This window comes from Sus scrofa, chromosome 14 (genome assembly GCF_000003025.6).
Source record: "Sus scrofa isolate TJ Tabasco breed Duroc chromosome 14, Sscrofa11.1, whole genome shotgun sequence".
NCBI classification, from domain to species: domain Eukaryota; kingdom Metazoa; phylum Chordata; class Mammalia; order Artiodactyla; family Suidae; genus Sus; species Sus scrofa.
The window spans coordinates 53,689,214-53,713,706 of record NC_010456.5 but is presented as its reverse complement, the minus strand read 5'-3'; the positions used below and the strand labels follow the sequence as shown (position 1 = coordinate 53,713,706).

General features: G+C 41.0%; 1 protein-coding gene across 1 annotated transcript in view; it reads left to right on the top strand.

The window, feature by feature from the left end:
* Window positions 1-24,493, top strand: part of RYR2 (ryanodine receptor 2) — a 754,552-nt gene that overhangs the window by 692,985 nt on the left and 37,074 nt on the right. The window contains 11 exon segments of the mRNA XM_021072683.1: window positions 386-466; window positions 1,153-1,241; window positions 2,639-2,767; window positions 9,587-9,691; window positions 12,337-12,418; window positions 15,425-16,722; window positions 17,508-17,575; window positions 20,495-20,642; window positions 21,159-21,245; window positions 21,781-21,999; window positions 23,718-23,848. Of these exon segments, the coding sequence (XP_020928342.1) occupies window positions 386-466; window positions 1,153-1,241; window positions 2,639-2,767; window positions 9,587-9,691; window positions 12,337-12,418; window positions 15,425-16,722; window positions 17,508-17,575; window positions 20,495-20,642; window positions 21,159-21,245; window positions 21,781-21,999; window positions 23,718-23,848 (2,437 nt within the window).

Here is a 24,493-nt window from a genome sequence, read left to right as displayed (position 1 = left end):
TTAACTTCACATTTGTAAGAGACGCAGAGATCATTCCTACACACACCTTACCAAAAAGAAAGAAATATAGAAAGAAAAAAAAGTTTAAATCTCTATAAATCTCTTCAGATTGTCTCTAAAATGTTGCCAAACCCATGCTGCTACTTTTAACAGAGAGGTTTCTGAGTTTTTAAGATTCAGATGTTCTTTTCTTACCCAGAAAAAGTGCATCTATCTGTCAAGCGCATGGTCTTATGAGCTTCAGATAGAAAAGTTGCTATGATTTGTGACTGTTTTTGGTTCAGAACGATGCTAGATTAACACGCAAGTTTGATGGAGGTGGGGGTAGAATGGGAGGGCGGGGCTCAGGACATTGATAACATGGGTTGCTCTGGACTTCCTGCAGGAGAGAAGGTTCTGCAGGATGATGAATTCACCTGTGACCTCTTCCGCTTCTTGCAACTGCTTTGTGAGGGACACAATTCAGGTTCGTGAGACCCCAGACTGTCTGCTGCTGCCCAGAAATAAGTATTTTGAAGTCAGTAGTCATTGGAACCCGTTAGTTTCAATTATGCATCTTCCTTTGAGTCAAGAAACAGTTCTTGAGCATTACCTGGTACATTAGCACTGGAATATTTTCTACGTGGCATTCCTCTTTCAAAGTCCTTTGCTAGTCATTTCGCTTAACTCTAATTAGTTGTTCTCACACTAGGTAGCTTAACACGATGTATTTCCATTTGTTGTTTCTACATCTAACTCTCTGCCAGGCTTGTGCCTCCATGAAGGCAGGAACTTTATCTTTTCTTTCTGTTTCCCTAGCACCTAACACAGACCTGAGGAACAAGAAATTGCTGCATAAATCATTTTATTACTGTATCCTACTGACGCAAGTCTTTTTCAGTAAATCGCTTGCCCAGAGTCCAAGAGCTGGGAATCAGGAAACAGGTGTTAGATGAAATTTGAATATCAGTATTCTGTAAAGTACCTGGATATGTTTTGGAGGCACTCACTTTTTATGGAAAATATACATTATTCATTATTAAAACTATCAGATATAACACTACACTTAGCCTCAAGGATTTTGCTAGAGACATCATTTGCTTTCGAAGTTTTTCAAATAACTCATTTTAAATTTTTAAACGAGCTCTAATAATATCTTTTGCTCTTATGTAGATTTTCAAAATTATCTAAGAACTCAGACTGGCAATAATACAACCGTCAACATAATCATCTCTACTGTAGACTACCTCCTGAGAGTGCAGGTATGTTGTCATGTTAGTAGTAAATTAAGGGGTTGCTTAGTCCACACACTATGACAGGGTTATGAAACTGCTATGTTGTGATGTGCTCTGATTTATGAGGTCAGAATTTGTTGAGGTATTTTTGTCTTTGATCACAATCTTTCCCCAAGTCTTAGGTGGAACTGCCACCATCTTTGCCTCTGATCCTGACTCTTTGCTAATTATTTTCTTTCTTTAAGTAGGGATTTTTTTTTTTCCCTACAGTTTTTTAGCTTGATGGCAATTTGAATTCCTTTTCAATTTGTAAAGCATGAGCATGCTCTGTTCCTTCTTCTATAATTGATAGATAAATGGGGAAGAATATTTGAAACACTACTAAAAATAGGAAAGAAAGACTTTCAAACTACCTACCATCTACCTAAATGTAAGAGTCTAAGGTTAGTTCTTTTCAGATGTCAAAATATTTGAGTTAATTGAAAAATTCAGCTTAACACTCTATCACTTAATCCCTTTAATATTGCAGTAATGTTTTACATGTTACTAAAACTGACCCTGAAGGTGTAGGCTTCTTAATGAGATTCCATACAACTTTTTTATTTCCTTCATTTTATTTATGAGGAAGTCAGATATAGCACTTTTAAAAACTGCAAATTCAAACTGTCAGTTTCTCCCTTAATCTTTGACATGTAAAAGCACGACATTCTTAGTTAAAGCTTAATGGGAAAAGGTCTATTTTTGAAGCAAATATATCAAGAAGCATTGCTTGTGATTTTCAAAATCATGTCTCAAAAACTAAATATAGCTTACATACTGGCCCAAATTGTATTTTTCATTTAGGCAACTGAAATCCCTTCAAAATGCAAGTTATTGTTTAAAACGTCTGTTTGGAAAGATCTTATTTTGATGTTTATTTACAATTGTTGTCCGTATTTATGAGTCCAATCAACTACATCAGGGCCAGTTACATAAGCAAGGACCATCCTGGAATTCTCACCAAAGAAATGTTACTGGCTTTGTTGGAGGAAAAGGAGACCAGATATCTGTAGCCCCAAAATACTGTTCTATGATTTGTCTAATTTCTGTGCTCACAAAGTAAACACCTACATGCACTATGGATACATATGCATTAATTTTATGAATCCTTCTGTGTGTGACCTTCAAGGTAATTGAAGACAGAAAGTCATTTTTACAACTAAGTTTTCTGCTTCTTATCCTCTCTCCAGTTGTTGTTTATATCTGGGGAGGATGTTGCCATGTTTTATGTTTTGGAAAATCATGAGAGTACTGTTTATTTCACAGATATTTTTGTTTGCTTTCAATCTGTTATTTTAAATGATCTCCTATTACAGAGTCCAAAACTGGACAAGTCCGTGGTAGCTTCAATCATGTGCCTTAATCATATCATCTCTCTCTTCCAGGAATCAATTAGTGATTTCTATTGGTATTACTCTGGGAAAGATGTTATTGATGAACAAGGACAAAGGAATTTCTCCAAAGCAATTCAAGTAGCAAAACAAGTCTTTAACACCCTTACAGAGTATATTCAGGTAAACATTTAAAAATGTCTGTTATTTGAAGAAGGAAAGAGAAAAAAAGGGTCAACTGGTTGGCATTGAATTTCTTGGAAAAATGCAATATGCTTGAACTATTTTCCGGCTCTCAGCCACATTTTTTGTTGATCCCTTTCATACATTCTTTTTTTTTTTTTTTTGTAAAATAATTTTTATTTTTCTCCATTCACAAATTCTTATCCAATTAGTCATTTAAAATACTAAGAGGAGTTCCCTGGTAGCCTAGCACTTAAAGATTCAGTGTTGTCACTGCTGTGGCTCAAGTTCAATCCCTGGCCCTGGAACTTCACGTACTGTGGGCCTGACCAAAATAAATACATGAAATAAAATAAAATATGAAAGTCGAGAGTGAATTTATGTGGAATGAAACTGCCTTATTACCCCTTCGCAAACTGAGATACCATGAACTCCTTCAAGGCCTGAACCATGTTGTTGACTGTGTCATACCTCTAGGGCCCAGTTTCTATGTTAAGCACTCAATAAATATTAAAGAAGGAGGGAGAGAAGAAGGGAGAGGGCAGAGCTTTAAATCACTCTTCATAGTATTCCAGTGAAAATGAGGGAAAAGTTTCATAGAAACTTTATAAAAAAAGAAGTACATTTTAAAACTTTATTTTGATATATGTATGCATGTATTGTCGACTGAAAAAAATGCACAACCTAGAAGCTGAGAATTATGTTTTATATGGTGGCCTTTCTAAGGACAAAGCCCAGGAGACAGCCTTTCAGATTCCTCTAGGGACTGCTCTGAAGAGGTAAGGAAAGAGCCAGGATATACGGGAGGTTTTTTTGAAACAAACAAACCAACCAACCAACCCTAGGCAGTTGGAACATCAAAAGGTTTCTATTAATTAAATAAAACCAGACATTTCAGGTTAATGAATTTGGTGCTTTTCTATGTGAGAAGATGTAGAAGTCTTGGTTCATTAAAATCATTCCTTTGATGTGAACTTTAGCTATCCAGGGCTTAGGGTTAGGGTCAGGGTTAAAAATAGGGTATCCTATTTTTCTCCACCCTGAATCCCCTCAGGGTGCACCATTGCTGGAGGCTGCAGTGGCTGATGGCTTGATGGCCAAAACATCCTTTGCTTATTGATACCGCAGACAACATTCTTTGTACACAGTATATATATTCACATATATGTGTTGTGTATGTATGTGTGTATATATATATACACACACACATATATATATTTACATAAAAATATAATATGATAATTCATGATATAGGTAAAATTCCAAGTTTCGTGATTTTTTTTTTTACGTTGATTTGCTTTATATTCTTTTTGGGGTAGACTTCTACTCTTAACCTAAAGATATTTAAAAGATTTTTATAATATGCTGCTTTTTTTTCAGCAAGTAAAATTTTGCTGTTTTCTAGAAGACCCGTCAGTCATCTTTCCTTCCTATCTTCTGTCCATGGCCGGTATTACTCTTGACTCAGTCAGTGTGTTTGAAGCGCCAAGTGCAAGGATAAAATTAGAGGAAGAAACTTAGTGTGTGTTGTTAGACTAAACAGAATCTTGTAGTGGGGAAAGAGTTAAGTAAAAATAACAGCTGTATCCCCAGAGCCTAGCATTCTTACAGGTGTTTGTAGAGTGACTGAGTGAACTATTCACGGCTGAGTGAAGTCCCAGGGCTGAGTGGTGCAGAGGAAAGATAGCAGGATGCTGTTCCTTACCTCCTCCAGGCCCACTCTCTCCTCTGCATTCATACTTTGAAAGGATCTCACTTTTTCTCTTCTCTCCCTGGTCGGGACAGAGGATCCTTATTTCAGCATTCAAAATGGAAAAGCCACACTTGATAATTCTAATAACTTTTCTTTAATTCAAATATAAGCAAAGTTTTTAAACTGTTCCAATCCACTCATGTTCCTATTTCCTTTTCTTCCTTGGCTTCCATTATTGACTTAATATTCTCATTGGTTTCTAGAAAGAAAGCAGTATGAGGTTCCAATGTGAACTGTCCTGATTAAATAATAAGATTGACTGGTGACATTAGCAGGTCAATGAATTTTATAGAAACAATAAAATGGCTTCTATAGAACAAATTTAACTTAAATGCCTTTTCAGCCAAAAGCAGGCATTTCTTGGTTCCTAAAGTAAGTGAGCATCCTAAATTTATATAAAAATTAGCAGCATCTGTTGACCTCTCACTATGTGCAAAATTATTTATTCTAATCTGCTTATATAACACAGAGCATTCTAACTGAACATTCAAGGGATAACAGGTTAAGTAGCATGACTTTATGGCTTGTTCATTTTTTAACTTAATACTTCTTATTTATATGGCATATTTTCATATAAATTAATCAATACTCACAATGTTTTTAACTGATTGTGACATAATTTCATTTTTGTTTTTCTAATTTTTTGTCTTTTTAGGGCTGTACCAACAAAATATGGAAGTTCCGGGCTAGGGGTCGAATCAGAGCCATAGCTGCTGGCCTACGCCATGGCCACAGCAATGCCAGATCAGAGCCGCGTCTGCAAGCTACACCACAGCTTATGGCAACACTGGATCCTTAACCCACTTAGCAAGGCCAGGGACTGAACCCACATCCTCATGGATACTGGTCGGATTCATTACCACTGATACATGATGGGAACTCCAGAATAATTTCAGACAGACAGAAAAGTTGCAGAGAATTTCCCTATATGATTCACCCAGCTTTGCCTAACATGGACATTTTATATAACCACAATACATTCCTCAAAACTAAGAAATCAACACCATACTACAAACCAAATTATAGACTTTTTTCTGACCTTACCAGTTTTTTTCATTGTCTTTTTCTGTTCCAGCCCAGGTCACTATATTGCATTTACTGAAATATATTTTGAATTAGTTTGCCCTAGCATCATATTGACTACTGCTGATGCTATGAAAAAAAAAATCTCATCATTCATTTCATGCTTATTAGGGGCTGGCTTTTAGATGACAGCATTGCAGTTGCTTTTTGACTCCAATTTTTGCTAACTATAGAAAATTATATAAGGAGGGGTCTAAAATCATCAAAATAAAGGTAACCTCCTAGAAGATTTCAGCTCCAGTTTTAATAAAGGGGACGAAGAATTCCTTGAGCAAGAGAGCATTATAGGAGTTCCCATTGTGGTTCATCAGGTTAAGAACCCGACATAGTATCTAAGAGGATGCAGGTATGCTCCCTGGGCTCACTCAGTGGTTAAGGATCCAGCATTGCTGCAAGCTGCAGAGAAGGCCGCAGATGCAGCTTGGATCCAGCATTGCTATGGCTGTGGCGTAGGCCAGACACTGCAGTTCCAATTTGACCCCTAGCCTGGGACCTTCCATATGCTGCAGGTGTGGCCCTAAAAAGAAAAAAAGAGAGAGAGAACATTATATTGTCAAAGTTCCTAGAATGACATACAGGGTGATTGGTGAGAAAATAGAAAGTTTTATTTGTTGCTCTACAAGAAGGTCCATCTGAAAGTAACTGCCTTCTGGCAGTTAGCCAGGGTTTCAATGTTAGAGACACCAAAGAGGTCCAGAGAAATAGGCCTATGAGGTGGCCTGCGAGGAAGAGGTTCCATTCAAATGTGAACAGTTCTCAGAAGTGCATGGCCTGAGGTTGAGCAAGTCCCTGTGTGTTTCAGGTTACAAGGAAATGTGGATACTTGGGCCCCAGGTTTGCAGCTGTCACCTAAAGGTTGCCAAACAATTCTTGGTCACCTAGGGTTGCAGATCTTAGTTTTTTCTAATATAATATTTTAACTTTGGGTCGACACCCTAAAAACCACATGAAGAAAATTTTGTTTCTTGAAGAAAAGTCAAGTTTCTTTTCTTTGAAATGGCCTTCTAGGGTTCACCCACTGGCCTCCTGCACTTTTGGTGTTAGCACACAGGGGCGCATGGCCACAGCTGGACTTGAACCACAGTGAAACCCTGAAGATCCATGGTTTTGACCTGGAGTTATGGTAATAGCCAGACAGCATTAACATACACTGTGAAATTAGCGTGGCCTGGTGCATTGAATGGGTTGGGGTATTAACCTCAAAGCTAGAAGAAGTGATTCCTTCTCCCCACCATCTCTTCAGACTCACTCCACAGCCATTTCTTTACCTCTCCTAGAATGGATCTTGTGCGCTGGCCACTGGCAACCAAATTCCTTCCGTCCCTTTGTCATAGGCATCATCTCATTTTGGTCAGTCTGTGGCAGCACCATCACTTAACTCTTATCCAGTGTAAACCTTCCATCACCCCGGGGCCTATTTTGTGCTGGAAAGGCCTCTCTAGGCTAGAGCAAGGGTCCGACTCTCCACTGGTCACCTGCTCTTCCCCCTCCTCCTCCTCAACCTCAGGCTTCCTGGGGCTGGACCTGTAGGCAGGAAGCAGAATGGGAAGGAGGCGTCTTCCTTGAGGCCTCTGGGCTTCAGGACTGCACTGAAGTTCTTTCTCAAATAAGAGGGCTTGCCCTCTCACTGTTTCCCGTGTCTTGAAAATGCCTCTTTCCCCACCCAGTTTCAAATGGTTCCACAGACTCTGTGCATCTGGTGGCGCCCATTGACCTTGGAACCACATGACTCTTTCAGCCAGTTTTGTTGGCAAGATTTCAAAGTCCTGTTGGACAAGAAAGCTCCCTCCTGAGTAGCCCACTTAAGAAATCTTTTTTTTGTCACTTTCTTTCGCACTTTCTAATATGGGGCTATTACCTGGAAACTGGGTTCACCTCTTTGTGGGTGTGGAGCCAATAGACATAACCAACAGGAAGATCAGGAGAAGGAAGGATTTATTGTTACTTGCAGCAAATAAGGAGAACACTGGGGATCTTTCCCAAAGCAGAAAATCAGGAACGCTTTTTTTCTTTTTTTTCTGTGCCATGTGGAAGTTCCCAGGCTAGGGTTCCCATCAGAGCTGCAGCTGAGGCCTATGCCACAGCCACAGCAATGACAGATCCAAGCCACATCTGCCACCTACACTGCAGCTGCAGCAATGCCAGATCCTTAACCCACGGAGTGAGGCCAGGGATTGAACCTGCATCCTCATGGATATGATGTTGGGTTCTTAACCCGCTGAGCCACAACAGAAACTCCGTAAATCTGAAAAGTTTTAAGCTAAGGGTGCATACATATTCATGAGAGGGCATGAGTAGGGAAGTCAGCATAGAATTGGGGCACAGGGTGACAGAGTCCAAGCTTTAGGTGACTGAAGTCAGGAAGGTCAACATCCTCATTCCATCTCCCACCTGGGTGAGGGCCTTAGTCCTGGGGGACTCGAAACTATATTAGATAGATTATTATGTACATCCCTTGAGGAGGAACTAGGACGCTGCTGTATCACTGCACTGTTGTTTGACTGCCTCTTCTCTGTTCCTTTGTTCCCTTAAGACCAGCGATTACTGAGACCTGTTCAAGGGCAAGCATTGTGGCCAGACTTAGATCACAAAATGGCTCAGGCCAAAAAGGCTTCTCTTAGGTCCAAAAAGCCATGCCTGGTTCTCTTTGGGGACCCTCCCCCCAACCTATCTGCTTACAAAATCATATGCTACCCAAGCTGAGGAGACAGAAGAAGCTAAGCACTAGTGATGGTTCCCTTGGCACCTCCTCGCTCCCTCCATGTAAAGGGATAAAGAAGCAGCCTTCTCCCCTCCTCCTGTGGCAAGGGGTGGGGGTGAGGATGCCCAGCAGGGGCAGAGCTCTCTCCAGCCTTTCCCTTTTCAACTTTAGCACCTTTGCATCTTTAGGGTAGAAAGATCTCTGTAGTCTCCTTTTGCAGGTATTGAATCCAGCACCTTGCTTTTGGCATATGAAGGTACTTGCCACTTAGTGTCTTTCCTCCTCAGCTGGGGGCCTCAAGTGAAGATGAGACAGGACAGAGTTCCATTTCCACATCTTGTCAGTATTAAGGCTGTTCTCCTTTTCAATCATGTGTCTCGAGTAAAATCTGAAACGTTTAATGCACTCTCCAGCTTAAACTTGTTCTGAACCATTTGTCCAATGAATGAATGAGTTGGAAGTTAAGAACTTACATTTCTTTTGAAATATAATGCCTGTTATTTCTTTTCCTGGTTGGTGTGGGTGTGTCTTCAACATGGTATAGAGCTTTTCCTTGGGAAGTAAAAATATAAATTGTCCCTAACCAAATAGCCTGCCTGCTACAACACACACTCTAGTGTCACATAAAGATCTCTTCTGAAGTGTAAGCTGAGAGTGCAAACTTAGGTTCTAATTGCCTTGGATTTGGCTTCATGAAGTTAATGACCAAGTATTAATTTTTAAAAATCTCAAGGCTGTGTGATTGGTAACCAGGATATGGCTGTGCAACAAAGAATATGTTGAAGAGGATATTTTTGTCCACTATATGAATGCTTTGTCCAGGTTGCTATTTAGCAATAAGAAATAAGTACCTTTCATTTGCAGCATAATCTCAAATTCTTTTCACATAAGTAGTAACTGCTCATTGATCTGACTTAGCTAAAATAACTGGACCTCATCCTTTTCCTCTAAATAGAAGAAACCAAAGTCAGACAAAAATGAAATAATTCACCATTTTTTTTCTCCAGTATTTTCTTATTCATAGAAACAGAAAATGAAAATCCTTGAGAAACTGTTTTGGGGATTTTTTTTTTTAATATTAAACATTTCAATGAAGAGTATGCTTAGCTCCTAAGACAACTCTACCTTAACCATCACTTTCTTTTTGGATTCCTGTCTTTTCAGATAGCGTGTTGGTGATAAGATACGTAAATGCTAAGCTAATTTTTTCCCTGGTATTGTAAAGTTTGTTTTGGCAGTGAAATGATGAGGAATGATTGCTTTCTGTCTGTCTCTTCTCCAGGGTCCTTGTACTGGCAACCAGCAGAGCTTGGCCCACAGCAGGCTCTGGGATGCGGTAGTGGGTTTTCTTCATGTATTTGCCCACATGCAGATGAAGCTCTCTCAGGTAAAGCAACTGTCCTCCATCATTCTAAGCGACAAACTGAGGACTGTGATCATTGGAAATATAACACTCTCTGTTTGAATACTACCTTTCTTAGATGACTTCTTTATACATCTTTAGCTCTATATTTTAAATAGATATTTCTTTCAAATAAAATAACTTTATGCAAGTTGAGAAAATATAGGACCCATTATTCAAATTTGAGAACAAGGAATTCCTGTCGTAGCACAGCAGAAACGCATCCCACTAGGAACCATGAGGTTGTAGGTTCGATCCCTAGCCTCACTCAGGGGGTTAAGGATCTGGCATTGCTGTGAGCTGTGGTGGAGGTTGCAGATGTGGCTTGGATCTGGCGTTGCTGTGGTTGTGGCGTAGGCTGGCGGCTATAGCTCCGATTAGACCCCTAGCCTGGGAACCTCCATGTGGTGCTGGTGTAGCCCTAAAATGAGAAAAAGACAAAAAAAAATTTTTTTTGAGGACAAAAGATATTAAGGAATTGACTGTAATAGAGAAATAAAACAGTGTTGTCTCCAAGCATCATACATTTTACAATCCTTCCTAGACCCCATTTCTTGATGATTACTCACTGGAGCTTTCCTCCGCGTACAGATACTTGCAAAAGGATTTAAAAGGGGATTTTAGTAAACAAATTCTCTGTTTAGGGGAGAGAAATTCCTTCTAGGGTCATAAACAAGCAGCTGTTCTCAATAGATGACATTTCACCAATTAATAGAAAATTTAACTTCATGAAAGTCAAAGAGAAAAAAAAAGAACTCTACAGATGGGCAAATAAAGAAGAAATAGATTTTTCACCATTTTTTCGTGTGAAATGAGTGTATCTTGAAAACACCATGCTGTTTTCTCACTAATATATTTCATTTGAAGCTCAGAGTATTGCATACACAAATAGAAAAATTCTTAATAGAAATTTTGAGTAACTATATCCCTCTGATACAGTGCATTCTGATAATATGTCCCAAGGGCTGACATGAGAGAATGCTAGATTTAAAGTCAAGACCACCTGTCCAGCCCCTGTGATTTTGTTCACGTGTGCCCTGAGTGTGGGCCAGCCCCCTCTCTTCCTCAAGTCTCCTTTTCTTCAGCAAAGTGAGGAAAGTCCTACTTGCCCCCTGACCTACAAGCAGGTGGAATGTATGATCAAAGAGAAAGCCAGACACTGGTGAAAGTGGCAAGGAGAGATTTAATCAGTGATAGCTGTTACTGTAGGGAAAAGCATCTAGTCTGAGCTGAACTCAACGTGGACTTGTACCGAGGGGACTGGGTGTTTTAAAAAGGAGGAACAGGGAAGGGGTGAGCAGGGCTCAGTGGAGTCAGAGAAGAGAAAACTGACAATGGGTTGGTCAGTGTGAATGGATGAGGCCTGTGGAGTCTATGAGCTGGTAAGTATTGAGGTTCAGATTCTACCCTCTCAGGGAACCTGGGAGAGGGATTCTACTGACCTCAGGTGTGGGCTGGAACAAACACTGCATTTTTCCAGCAGCCTTGGGTTTTCTCAGGCAGGGACCCTCGTGGGGGCTGGGGTCATCCTAGGGATGCAGCCTTGCGCTGTAAGGAGTCTTTATAGACTAGGATTGAAGCCTGGCGGAGGAGCCTGGCCCAATTGGTCAAGGAGAGAATCTTTGTCAATATCTAATTATTGGTAACTTCAACCAAATAAGGAAGTATCATGAAGCTTTCATTTAATTGCTAATGACATTGTAGTAAGTAAAGGAAATCAACATGAGCTGAATTTATATACTCCCAAGAGAGTTCTTCTTATTCAGATGCTCTTCCATCATTTTATTGGCATCTGGTGCTGCTAAGCAGTTACTGACAGTTTAAAGATCTTTTCAAGTTAACAAGTGTTGAGGGAGAAAAAGTCATATCCTTCCAGCAGTGTGGAAACTTAGCTTCCTGTGTAGCAAAACTCCAATGAATACAAGAATTCATGAGGTTGTAATGTAGCTTAAAGAACATGCCCTATTTCCAGGCACAGAATCTAAGCATAGCATATTTGGACATGTCATATCTGTGTGAAAGAAGCTTTTTTCCAGGTAGAAAATCAAGAACGAAACCAAAAAGCCAGAAAATGTTAAACACAGAAAAATTCGAGAGCTTAATCAAATTGGTAGAAAAGGTGTATTATGCACTCTTTATACAGGTAATACTGTATACATTGTTGATTAGATTTTTATAGGGCGAGTTTATCTCATATCACTGTTAGGCCTATTTCCAGAATAAGTTAATCTTTACAAAATACATCGCATCTTTGTATAGGAAGTTAGACGAAAAGCCAAGTCCGGTCTTTTCAGGTAAAAGAAAGATGCCCAGTGGGCAGAAGCCCTGAGTCTTGCCTGCCTGGCCCAGGACGTACCAGCGCTGCCTTAATTCCTCCATGCTTATGTTAGCCTTGCTCATTGTCTGTACAGATGATTTGATCTGTGAATTGGAATCAACAGTAAATTGGAATTCTTTAATCCCAAAATGTATATTTTTAAAAAACTACCTTATATTTTGCCTCCCTTTAGCTCCACATTGCTATGAAGTGTCTCCAAAGTGTCTCCACACTTTGTGTGTGTACAAGTATTGATGTTCTTGATGCATAGTTGTCTCATATAATCTCAAATGCAATGTGTTCATATTTTCAGGATTCCAGTCAAATTGAGCTACTGAAAGAATTAATGGATCTTCAGAAGGACATGGTGGTCATGTTGCTGTCCATGTTAGAAGGTAGTTTTGATTTATATTTTAAAATTCCCTTCATTCTTTTATTGTAAGGATTCACTATGTGCTTGCTTTGAGGGTCAGCGCACTGCCAAGAATAAAATATCAACACTGAGTTGGGACAGGGGTCTTGGATTTATTCCTTGATCATTCTTTTCTCAGGTTAGTTTTTTTAAAAAGAGAAATTCTGACTATCACAGCTGCAGGATGAAACCACTGGTACTTTATTCCTGGTGACATCTTTCATTTCACAGCAATACCCCAGAGTACGCTCTTCACACAGACATTATATAAAGAAGGTTTTATTTGTTTGTCATTCTGTTTGTTTGTAATCAGTGGGGATTACAGACGTTTGGATACACCCCAATTGTGTAAATTGCTGCTTTGAGCTGAATACACTGTCACTCCTGTGGGTTCTTCAAATTCTGTAGGAGGAGGAGGCTGGGGAGAGCCCTGCAGCCCTACCCTACCCTACCTCCACCCACCAAGGCAGATGCTGGTGGCAGCCTGTGGAAGTACCACAAGCCATTCTCAGGTTTTCATTCTCTTGCTTTTCTCTTTCCAACTGCTTTTCCTTTGTCTCAGGCAGTAAACAGTGCTTAAGAGCTTGGGTTCTGAGATCCCCCACCAATGTCCGCTCTCCCACTTTCAAGCAGCTTGACCCTAGGACAAGTCACGTCTCCATTTTTCATTTTACTCCTCTGTGAAATGGAACTGATGATAGACTGATTTGAGAATTCAGTGAAACCATGTGTGTACGACCAAAGCAACAACAACAAAGGAGTTTGCTATTCTGTTCCCTATCTTTTTTCCTTAAGTCCCTCCTACTTTCTCTCTCTCTGTTTCTTAGTCTGTCTTGCATTGTGTAACTGCACCTTCACTAATGAAGGCAGTTGTCATGCCTCGTGCTGGGACTTGAAAGATGTAGGATTTGCTTAAAACCCGTGGCAGCCACTTTATACCCTCTGAACACAAGATCCTTTTACCATGACCTCAATTCAAACTTTAGTCTACATTACAGTAACAACACAACCATAATAATTACAGCAGCAGCAGCAGCAGCAGCAGCAACCACAGGAATGACAACTTAAAATTGACCTTGTTGAATGTGCCAGCTGCTGGTTTAAGAACTTTTTCATCCTAATACCAGGTTCATGAATTTGATGACATCATTATCATTATTTTGCAAATGAGGAAACTGAGTGCAGAGAGGCTAAGAAGTCTGCTCAGGTTTCTCAGCTCAGATGATGTAGCCTGGATTCAAACCCATGAGCATGGCTCTGGAGACCATATTGTAGGTCGATGGCCTCACAGACACACTAACAGTCTACTCACCATGCATCTTTTTTCTGATGCCTGTCTTTTTTTGTTGTTGGTTTTTTTTTTTGTTTTTGTTTTTTTTTTTGGTTTTTAGGGCTACATCTACAGCAATGGGGGTTCCTAGGCTAGGGGTTGAACTGGAGCTATAGTCGTCAGCCTACACCACAGCTACAGCAACACCAGATCCTTAACCCACTGAGTGAGGTCAGGGATTGAACCCACAACCTCATGGTTCCTAATCAGATTCATTTCCGCTGCGCCACAATGGGAACTCCTTGTCTTTCTTACATATCACGTTCTGTTCAAGGAGTAAAAGTATTCGATGACTGGACTTCCCTGGTGGCTCAGTGGGTTAAAGATCTGGCATCGTCAGTGCTGTAGCATGGGTTCGAACCCTGGCTCAGGAAGTTTCCCATGATGCAGGCATGGCCAAAAAAACAAATGTGAATTCCCATTGTGGTTCAGCCGAAACAAACCCAACCAGTATCCATGAAAATTCAGGTTCAATCCCTGACTCAGTAGGTTAAGGATCTGGCATTGCCACGATCTGAGGTAGGTTGCAGATGTGGCTCAGATCCTGTGCTGCTGGCTGTGGCATAGACCAGCAGCTACAGCTCCACTTCAACCCTTAGCCTGGGAACTTCCATATGCCACAGGTGTGGCCCTAAAAAAGTAAAATAAAATAAAATAGCCATTCAGTGACTCTATAATTTAGGATAATATCTCATTTTCTCAAGCTTATCACTGATCTGCCATTTTATAACTATAAACTTTCTAGACCATAAGGAAATGTAGGGAGAACCTTTTCATTCTAAACCAGAAAGAGGAGGTAATTTGCTTTCAGTGGATCTACTTGAAGTCCTTACCCTCACCTTTATTTAATTTAATTAATTGATTGCTTGACTTTTTAATGGCCACACCAGTGGCATATGGAGGTTCCCAGGCTAGGGGTCCAATCGGAGCTGTTGCCTCCAGCCTACACCACAGCTACAGCAACATGAGATCCAAGCCACATCTGCGACCTACACCACAGCTCACAGCAATGCTGGATCCTTAACCCACTGAGCAAGACCAGGGATCAAACCAAAAACCTCATGGATACTAGTCGGGTTGGTTAACGGCTGAGCTACAATGGGAATTCTACCTTATCCTAACCTTTAATAATCATGTCACAGCAGGTTCATAATTTAGCCTTGCCAAACCCCAGTTTCCTCAATAATAACACCAGAATTTAATAAAAAGTGCCTGCCTCACAGACACATGAACATGAAATCAGGTAATGTCTATGAGTACCAGTTTTTCAACCCTATCAGGCTGTGCACACACTCATTTTTATTATTAATATGAGACTGGATTTTAGTTTCTGGCTTTAAGATATAAATGTTTGCCCCATTTTTTTTTTAATCCTAAAACATGTTGCTTCTTAGATCAATTAGAGGAAAAAAAATGTTAGCTTTTCTTCACATTGTTCTACATGTGTTAAGCTAATTACTTTGTAAATTTGCTTTTACGTGTGTTCACAGAATCACTCTTTTAAACTAGAGTTTACAAATCACTATCCATCTTTCCCTTCATGCGTTGGAAGATAAACAAGGCACTATCTTTGATTCCATTGCTAAATAAGATTTATATGGTTATTTTCTCTATAGCTGGGAATGTTCATTTTGAACCAGTGCAATTCTTTACCCCCAGGCAATGTTGTGAATGGCACCATTGGCAAACAGATGGTTGATATGCTCGTGGAATCTTCCAACAACGTGGAGATGATTCTCAAGTTTTTTGACATGTTCTTAAAACTCAAGGACTTGACATCCTCTGACACCTTTAAGGAGTATGACCCAGATGGCAAAGGAGTCATTTCCAAGAGGGACTTCCACAAAGCCATGGAAAGCCACAAGCACTACACGCAGTCGGAGACTGAGTTCCTTCTGTCCTGCGCAGAGACGGACGAAAACGAAACCCTTGACTACGAGGAGTTTGTCAAGCGGTTCCACGAGCCCGCCAAGGACATTGGCTTCAACGTGGCGGTGCTCCTGACAAACCTCTCAGAGCACATGCCCAATGACACCCGACTGCAGACCTTCCTGGAGCTGGCGGAAAGCGTGCTCAACTACTTCCAGCCCTTCCTGGGCCGCATCGAAATCATGGGCAGCGCCAAACGCATCGAGAGGGTCTACTTTGAAATCAGTGAGTCCAGCCGAACCCAGTGGGAGAAGCCCCAGGTCAAGGAGTCCAAAAGGCAGTTTATTTTTGACGTGGTCAATGAAGGGGGAGAGAAAGAGAAGATGGAGCTCTTTGTGAACTTCTGCGAGGACACCATATTCGAGATGCAGCTGGCGGCGCAGATCTCAGAGTCGGACTTGAACGAGAGGTCAGCGAATAAAGAGGAGAGTGAGAAGGAGAAGCCGGAGGAGCAGGGCCCCAGAATGGGTTTCTTTTCCCTCGTGACGGTCAGGTCGGCCCTGCTGGCCCTCAGGTATAACGTCTTGACCCTCATGCGGATGCTGAGCCTCAAGAGCCTGAAGAAGCAGATGAAGAAGGTGAAGAAGATGACAGTGAGGGACATGGTCACAGCTTTCTTCACGTCCTATTGGAGTGTGTTTATGACCCTCTTGCACTTCGCTGCCAGCGTCTCCAGAGGCTTCTCGCGTATCATCGGTGGCCTCCTGCTGGGTGGGAGCCTGGTGGAAGGTGCGAAGAAGATCAAGGTGGCAGAGCTCTTGGCCAACATGCCAGACCCCACGCAGGATGAGGTGAGGGGAGACGGGGATGAGGGGGAGAGGAAAGTCCTAGAAGGGACCCTGCCCTCTGAAGACCTAACGGACTTGAAGGAGCTGACGGAGGAGAGTGACCTTCTCTCCGACATCTTCGGCCTGGACCTGAAGCGGGAAGGAGGGCAGTACAAACTGATCCCACACAATCCCAATGCTGGCCTGAGCGACCTCATGAGCAGCCCCGCCCCCATCCCCGAGGTGCAGGAAAAGTTCCAGGTAACTTATCTGCAGTCATGGCCGCTCTCTGGACATCAGGCGGGCACAGTAAAGGAACTGGACCTCAGCTGCCTTGCTAGTGCCAGAGTGGCATTGGGTGTGACCTGTCCCACCAAGAAGGAGGATTGGCTTTTTGGTAGGCAGAGCTAGTCTTCTGAAGATTCTTTATAAATTCCTGAGTTAAACTCTTATGGTGTAAGCTCAAGTACTGACCCCCATGACAAGAGGCAATGGGACAGTCACTCATCCATAAATATTTTAGGAAGATTTGCTGTGTGTCTGACTCCACTGGGTGTCATAGGGATTAAAAGAAATCTAAGATGTGATCACTGCTTTCAAGTTGCCTTAAAGAGTTTATCAGAAAGATAAAACACCTATGAAAAAGCTAGGAAAGTATTAAGTAGCAGAGGCAGCAGACATGAGAGGTTTACCTGTGTTGGGAGAACGGAAACCTCAGTGTCGTTTTTAGTTAGAGGAGATTTAAGAAGTGAGCTTCATTTGATGTTGGAGGATGAGTAAGATTTGAGTAGGTGAATGAGGGAAAGAAAGCCTTTGTGAAATAAGAAAAGTGGGAAGGAGCTCAGAAAGTTGGTACCTACTGTGCTGGCCAGTGGGTCAGTGTGAAGGGCAAGTGTGGGGGCCAGTAAAATGAAGTGCACACTTTTATCTCCATAGGGTAGGAAGGTATCTCCTACAGAGATTTGATATGTGGTCACAGGGCTCCCTACACTCATTCAAAGGTGATATGTAATCCCCCTTCTCTTTTCCCCATTGACTCCTCCAAGGAACAGAAGGCAAAGGAAGAAGAAAAGGAGGAAAAAGAAGAAAACAAATCTGAACCTGAGAAAGCCGAGTATGTGTAGTTTCTGTACCCTTTCCTTTGTTTCTGTAAGTCTCTCTCACCTGTCGCATTCAGGGGATGCGGTGGAGTGGCATGCACAGGATGACATCTGTCTTCTCAATGGAGGACCTTAGCCATGGGCAGGGATGAGCATAGACACCTGCTGGGGGAGCCGCTCCTGTCTCTCCTTGGGGATTCTGCTTGGGTGTTTGTCTCTCAGGGGGAAGGACTCCATTGACTCCCTGTGATGCTCTCTGCAAGCTGAAGTTCTTTGTTTAAAATCAAGCATCTCTTCTGTCCTTGTAGAGAGGGGAGGGGACAAACCTTCTGAACACCCATAGAGTAGAATCCTTGAGGAGTGGTATTCCTTAGAGTGCAGTCTAGGGGCACCTGCCTGGAGAGTCTGTTAAAGCCGCACATTCTTGGGCCCCACCACAGATTCTGAATCGTAGATCTGGTGTGGGGCCTGGGGATCTTCATTTTCACCAACAGTCCTGGTGCTACAGTTATAAATGCAGCAATGAGAAATAAAGAGCTGACTATGAATCAAAGAAAATGATTTCCTCTTAATACTGCCTTTCTGTTAGTGATTGAAACCTACGTCTTTCCCCAAATTTACATAGTTTATTTTATTTATTTATTTATTTATTTATTTTAGGGCCACACCCACAGCATATAGAAGTTCCCAGGCTAGCAGTTGAGTCAGAGCTATAACTGCTGGCCTACAGCACATCCACAGCAATACCAGATCCAGCCCTAGCCTGTGACCTATGCCACAGCTCATGGCAGGGATCCTTAACCCACTGAGCAAGACCAGGGATTGAACCTGCATTCTTATGGATACTAGTCAGGTTCATTACTGCAGAGCCACAACAGGAAATCCAACATAGTTTTATATATACTTTTCTTTGGCCACACCTGTGGCATATGGAAGTTCCTGGGCCAGGGATAGAATCCAAACTGCAGCTACACCACAGCTGCAGCAACGCTGGATCCTTAACATCCTGTGCCAGGCTGGGGATCAAACATGCATGTCTGCAACCACCCAAGTCGCAGCAGCTGTGTCCTTAACCCACTACACTACAGCAGTAACTCCATATATGTACTTTTTTTTGTGCATATTAGGGCCACACATGTGGCATATGGAAGTTCCCAGACAAGGGGTTGAATCAGATCTGCAGCTGCCAGCCTATGCCACAGCCAACACAGGATCTGAGCCACATCAGTGACCTACACCACAGCTCATGGCAACGGTGTATACTTAACCCACTGTGCAAGGCCAGGGAGGGACTGAACGTGCATCATCATGGATAATAGTCCATGAGCCACTGAGCCACAATGGGAATTCTTATATATGCACATTTTTAGCAATTAAGGGAAATCAAATTTTTAAGTAAACCTATAGTATTCTCACATAGCATTTTATTTTTCTCCTCCATTCCATTATTTCCTTTGGCTTATTTTCATTGTCTATTCTTTTTTTTTAGAATAGACAAATGTTTATTTAAAATTGTATTAATTTAGTTGTAGCTATAAAATCAAAATAACATTAAAATAAATGATGCAACAGAAATAGTTCTTATTTTCAATGTTCTAGCTCATGGAAAAAACAACTTTTTCATATGCATGCTTGATACCACTAGAGTGGTGTCACCTTTTGAGTAACTTAATACTTTTTTAGGGAAAATCATTATTATTTCTAAATTATTTGAGATAGAATTAGAAGAAATCTCAGATGTGGTCACTACTTTCAAACAGCCTTAAAGAGTTTATTAGAAAGATAAAATGCTCATGAACAAGTTAGCAAATTAAGTAGCAGAGGCAGCAGACAGTAGAGGTTACAAGTTGTTTTAAAGAAAACACTGGACACGACGTCATTTCACCCATAAATATCTTTATTTTATTTCACTCATAAGTACACATATGTATTTCTAATTGCTAAGAACTTTTTTAAAAACCGTAATTATCGTGCCATTATTTGAACCGAACAAAACTTACAGTATTTCTTTAATACCGTCTAATACTTGCTAAATAGTTAAGCTTCCTTAATTATCACAAAAGGATCTTTTCACAGTTGGCTCATTTGAATTAGACCTCAAACAAGGGCCACCATTGTCTTTTCTTTATAGTCAGCACTTCATTGTCATAGATCTTGCACTGTTGGATCAGTTGTGAAAATGTCTGCATTAATGACTATTATAGTGAAATGTGAACATATGTAACAGGACATGACAGTCATTTCAATGACAGCTCTTTAACGTTAAAAAATAAGGTTAGGAGGAGTTCCTGTTGTGGCTCAGTGGTAACAAACCCGACGATATCCATGAGAATGTGGGTTTGATACCTCGCCTTGTTCAGTAGGTTGAGGATCCCATGTTGCTATGAGCTGTGGTGTAGGTGGAAGACTTGGCTCGGATCCTGCTTTGCTGTGGCTGTGGCATAGGCTGGCAGCTGCAGCTCTAATTTGACACCTAGCCTGGGAACTCCCATATGCCACACCTGCAGCCCTAAAAAGAAAACAAAAATATTGAACATTAAAATAATAATTTAAAAAATAAAATATGTTGGGGAAAAAATAAGGTATGTTGAAAACTCACAGCCCAAAAAAGGTCTCCATTGTTGTTCTCTTTTCAGTTAAATATTTTATTATTACAATTGGAAAGGAATATGCTGTGTATAGAACCAAAGATACTTGAAGCCTATAAAACACCCTATCAATTTGAACTTCACGGAAGTATCCATCTATAGGAATCTATGATAAGCAAGAAATCCTGCCCCAATTCGAAAATTCAGAATATTGTAATCCATAGGAAGAGAGAATAGTTATTAAAAATACGATGATTTAAATATTTGTTCATTTGCCTATTTTGGCACAAAACCTGTTCAGTTTAGTTTCTGGGTGGCTTATATTTCATTCACTTGCATTCATAGGGGAGAAGACGGAGAAAAAGAGGAAAAAGCCAAAGAAGACAAGGGTAAACAAAAATTGCGGCAGCTCCACACACATCGATATGGAGAGCCAGAAGTTCCTGAGTCAGCATTCTGGAAGAAAATCATAGCCTACCAACAGAAACTGCTAGTAAGATGTTTTAGAATGAATATTGTTACTGATAGATTGTGAGACCATAGTCATCCAGGTGCAGTAACTATTCATTGACCTTCCCTTGGTGGCACCCAGTGAACGAAGTCAGCCTTGCAAGTATCTTGTATTTGCCCATCTTAGTGTTTAAATGTTACAATGAATGCCTTGGCCCACGGCTCCCCATCATCAAACCCATTACCTCTGCACACATTCGCATGTGTAACACACCCATTTCCTAAGTCCCTTACCTGATGGGTTTTTCTTCATAGCGTTTAACATTCCCTGAAATGATGCTTTTCATCTGTGAGTGTGCTTCTTGATTATCTGTCTCCTCCATCGTGGTTTACATTTTCTTATTCACTATCACATCTATAGCACCAAGAGTGGGACTAGATACATAGTAGGCCCCCAAGAAATAGTTTTGGGTAAATGCATGAATGCTTTGTTTAAATTGTCTGCCAATTTTGAGTCTCTCGATCCAGTGACTTTTTGATAATTTTTTTCCACCTTCAGAACTATTTTGCTCGCAACTTTTACAACATGAGAATGTTAGCCTTATTTGTCGCATTTGCAATCAACTTCATCTTGCTTTTTTATAAGGTACGTACATCCTAGTCTTTTAATAACCCATCTGAAACTACAGATAGACCGAACTGAATGTAAAGATGGCACAGATCCCCCAGTGAGCATATCTCAACCTATTCTGAAATGTATTCCGATGAAAAGAGAAAAGCTGAATCTCAGCATGTCACTGACCAAAAGTACGGCAGGGATAGATTTACCACTTTGCACTAAGAAATGACCCCACTGAAGAATGCTTGATTTGGGAGAGGGCTTGCCCACGGTGTTCGAAGCTGCATTTGGCGGAATACCTCACTTGTTACTGATTTGGGTGTGGCATACCTGTGTTACATAAATTCTTTTGATGATTGAAAGGCAGCTTAGCCATCTGATGGTTTTTCCTGCATGTGTTCAATCCTCAGAACTGGTTGGCTTAGCCTTTGCTTTGGGCTTCCGCTTGTGCAGGGGTTTCACATCCAGCTACTTGCTTATAAGGCTGGGTTTCCATTGTTTCTTGTGTACACGGAGGTCTTAGAGGGAGTGAACTGACTGTACTTTAAATGGTTTGAATCAGGTCTCCACTTCTTCTGTGGTTGAAGGAAAGGAGCTCCCCACACGCAGTTCAAGTGAAAATGCCAACTTTGGCAGCCTGGACAGCAGCTCGCCTAGAATCATTGCCGTCCACTATGTGCTAGAGGAGAGCAGTGGCTACATGGAGCCCACACTGCGCATCTTGGCCATTCTGCACACGGTCATCTCCTTCTTCTGCATCATTGGCTACTACTGCCTGAAGGTGAGACAATGAGACACCAAGGAACCAACACGTGCAGGGTGAGGGGAGGAAGCAGCATGGAGAAGAGGAAAAAGCGGGGTGATGGTGCAGACCCAACAGAGCATGGCACAGGTGAAGTTGAGATGCCCTTCAGGGTGGTCCAGGGTTGGGCTCTTGGAGCCTGGCTTTTAGAGCTCCATATGGACCAGTCCCTGCCTGTGGTTGTCTTCCTATAGTTTTCTTTCATATATTGGTAATTATTCACTTATGGCCAATTTAACCTATAATTTGGCCCCACAGAAGTAACCTAAACACTATGTCGCCTAGCAGTGCTCCAGTGTAATAAGAATTCTAGAAATACATCCTATGGAACATATGAGTCCTTTTGATTGTTCTGTTATTAGGTACCAGTCTATTGCCATTCTTGACAAAGATGATTCACAGTGTATCCCAATCACTCAGAGAGTGATGCAGATCCCTCCCTAGAGCCCTATCAAGGGAACAGTATCATTTGGTGCATAGAACTCAAGATGGACTCTCTGAGTGGCCCAAATGGGTTAAGGATCCAGTGTTGTCACTGCTGTGACGAGGGTTCAGTCCCTGGCCTGGGAACTTCTACGTGCCCTGGCCACAGCCAGCCAAAAAAAAAGATAGATTCTCTGAGTACTCAGGGCTGCAGATTACCTTTGCAAATCTCTTTATCTTTTCCCAGCATAATACTGCCTTTATTTTGCTGTCCCTGCTTCTGATTGTAAAGCTTCTAGAAGGCATTTGAAAAACCAGAGTCCTAGGGAGTTCCCCTTGTGGCTCAGTGGGTTAAAGATCTAGCATTGGCTCTGTGAGGATGTGGGTTCTATCCATAGCCCAGTAGGTTAAGCTTCTGGCTTTACCACTGCTATGGCAGAGGTTGCAGCTGCAGCTCCCATTTGACCCTTAGCCTGGGAACTTCCATATGCCATAGGTGCAGCCACATAAAGAAAAAAAGAGAAAGAAAAACCGTGGTCCAGGGTAAAAGACTAGAATGCAAAGTTTTTTTCACAAACTCTTCTACCTTCCTTTCCTTCCTTTGTTGTATGAAGGGGAGAGGGATGGGGGGGTGATATTTTTGGATGCTTCTAGAGTGTACGCATCTTTTTTTACATCTGTGCCTTATAATGTCTGTCCATATGAAAAGGGAATCAGTGAATGCTGAAGACATTTTGGCAAACAAATTTTTTTGCTGATGTCGAAATTAAAATGTATTTCAAAATAACATATGGACACACTGAGTATAGAGTTATTAAAGAGATTGCTTAACTAAAACTCTGCATTTTGTAGAATCATGCATTTGGAACATTGGCAACATTGCTAAGTTTTGTTTCATCCATATATATGTATATATAATATACAAAGAAAACAATTTTGTATAATCTTTTTCTCTTTAATCTTAAAAGTTGATTTCATTAGTGCAATCATCTGTGAACCTCTATGTGTTTAAAAACATATGCATATATATATTTTATAAAATATTTATGCATATATATATATGTACATATAATATCCTTTCCATCTTCTGTTTTTCCAAAACCTCTAGATACCTCTTTTGGCCTAAATATAGCTGATTCATTTTAACTCAGTTTTTACCTTCCTGGAGGTAACAAGGGAAATACTCCTTTCCAAAAGCTGTTTTTGAAGATAGTGACCGCAAGAGATGCCGGTAAATCTAAACTAATTGTAACATGTTTATTTTTCAAATGTAGGTCCCACTGGTAATCTTTAAGCGAGAAAAGGAAGTAGCTCGAAAATTGGAATTTGATGGGCTTTATATTACAGAACAGCCTTCAGAAGATGATATTAAAGGCCAGTGGGATAGACTCGTAATCAACACACAGTGAGTAAAGAATTATATGAGACATTTCTGTGCTCAGTAATTTTAAGACATAAAATACTTTCCTGGAGTTCCTGCAGATTTGTCACAAGTTTGTCATATTCAGCCAAGAAAATCAAAAGATGAAGCTCCATCAGCCTCTTAAAGGAGGCCATCAATCTCTGCCCCTCTGTGTTCTAAATTCCTCCATCATCATGGCTTGGAGCCCATTTCCTCAGCATCTATGCAACCTGTCATCCATTCTTTAGTGTTCAGGGAAGTGCATCACTCGAGGTACATAACCTGCAGTGCAGGGTTATCTCACACAAAAGCATGGAGGAAGCCAAAATTATTCATTAAGGAATGAGTTGTAGCATTAAAGGCAAAAATATTGAATTTCACACTTTTAATCTAAGTTGGAAAATCTCTGTTGGCATCATCCACCCCCTAGCATGTAACTAGCTAAGCATTATGACATGTAAAAGCTAAGACAGAAAAAAGCATACTTTTTCTGTATACTGATTATTTTAGCCTTGTGAGATCAAGAGCCAAACTGTTAGGTGCTGCTTCAGAGAGAAATCTATCATGAAAGACTAATATTCCACCTTTAGAGGTGTAAGTAATACAGCCTTTTTCAGTGGTTTGTACCACTCAAGAATGAAATAGCTT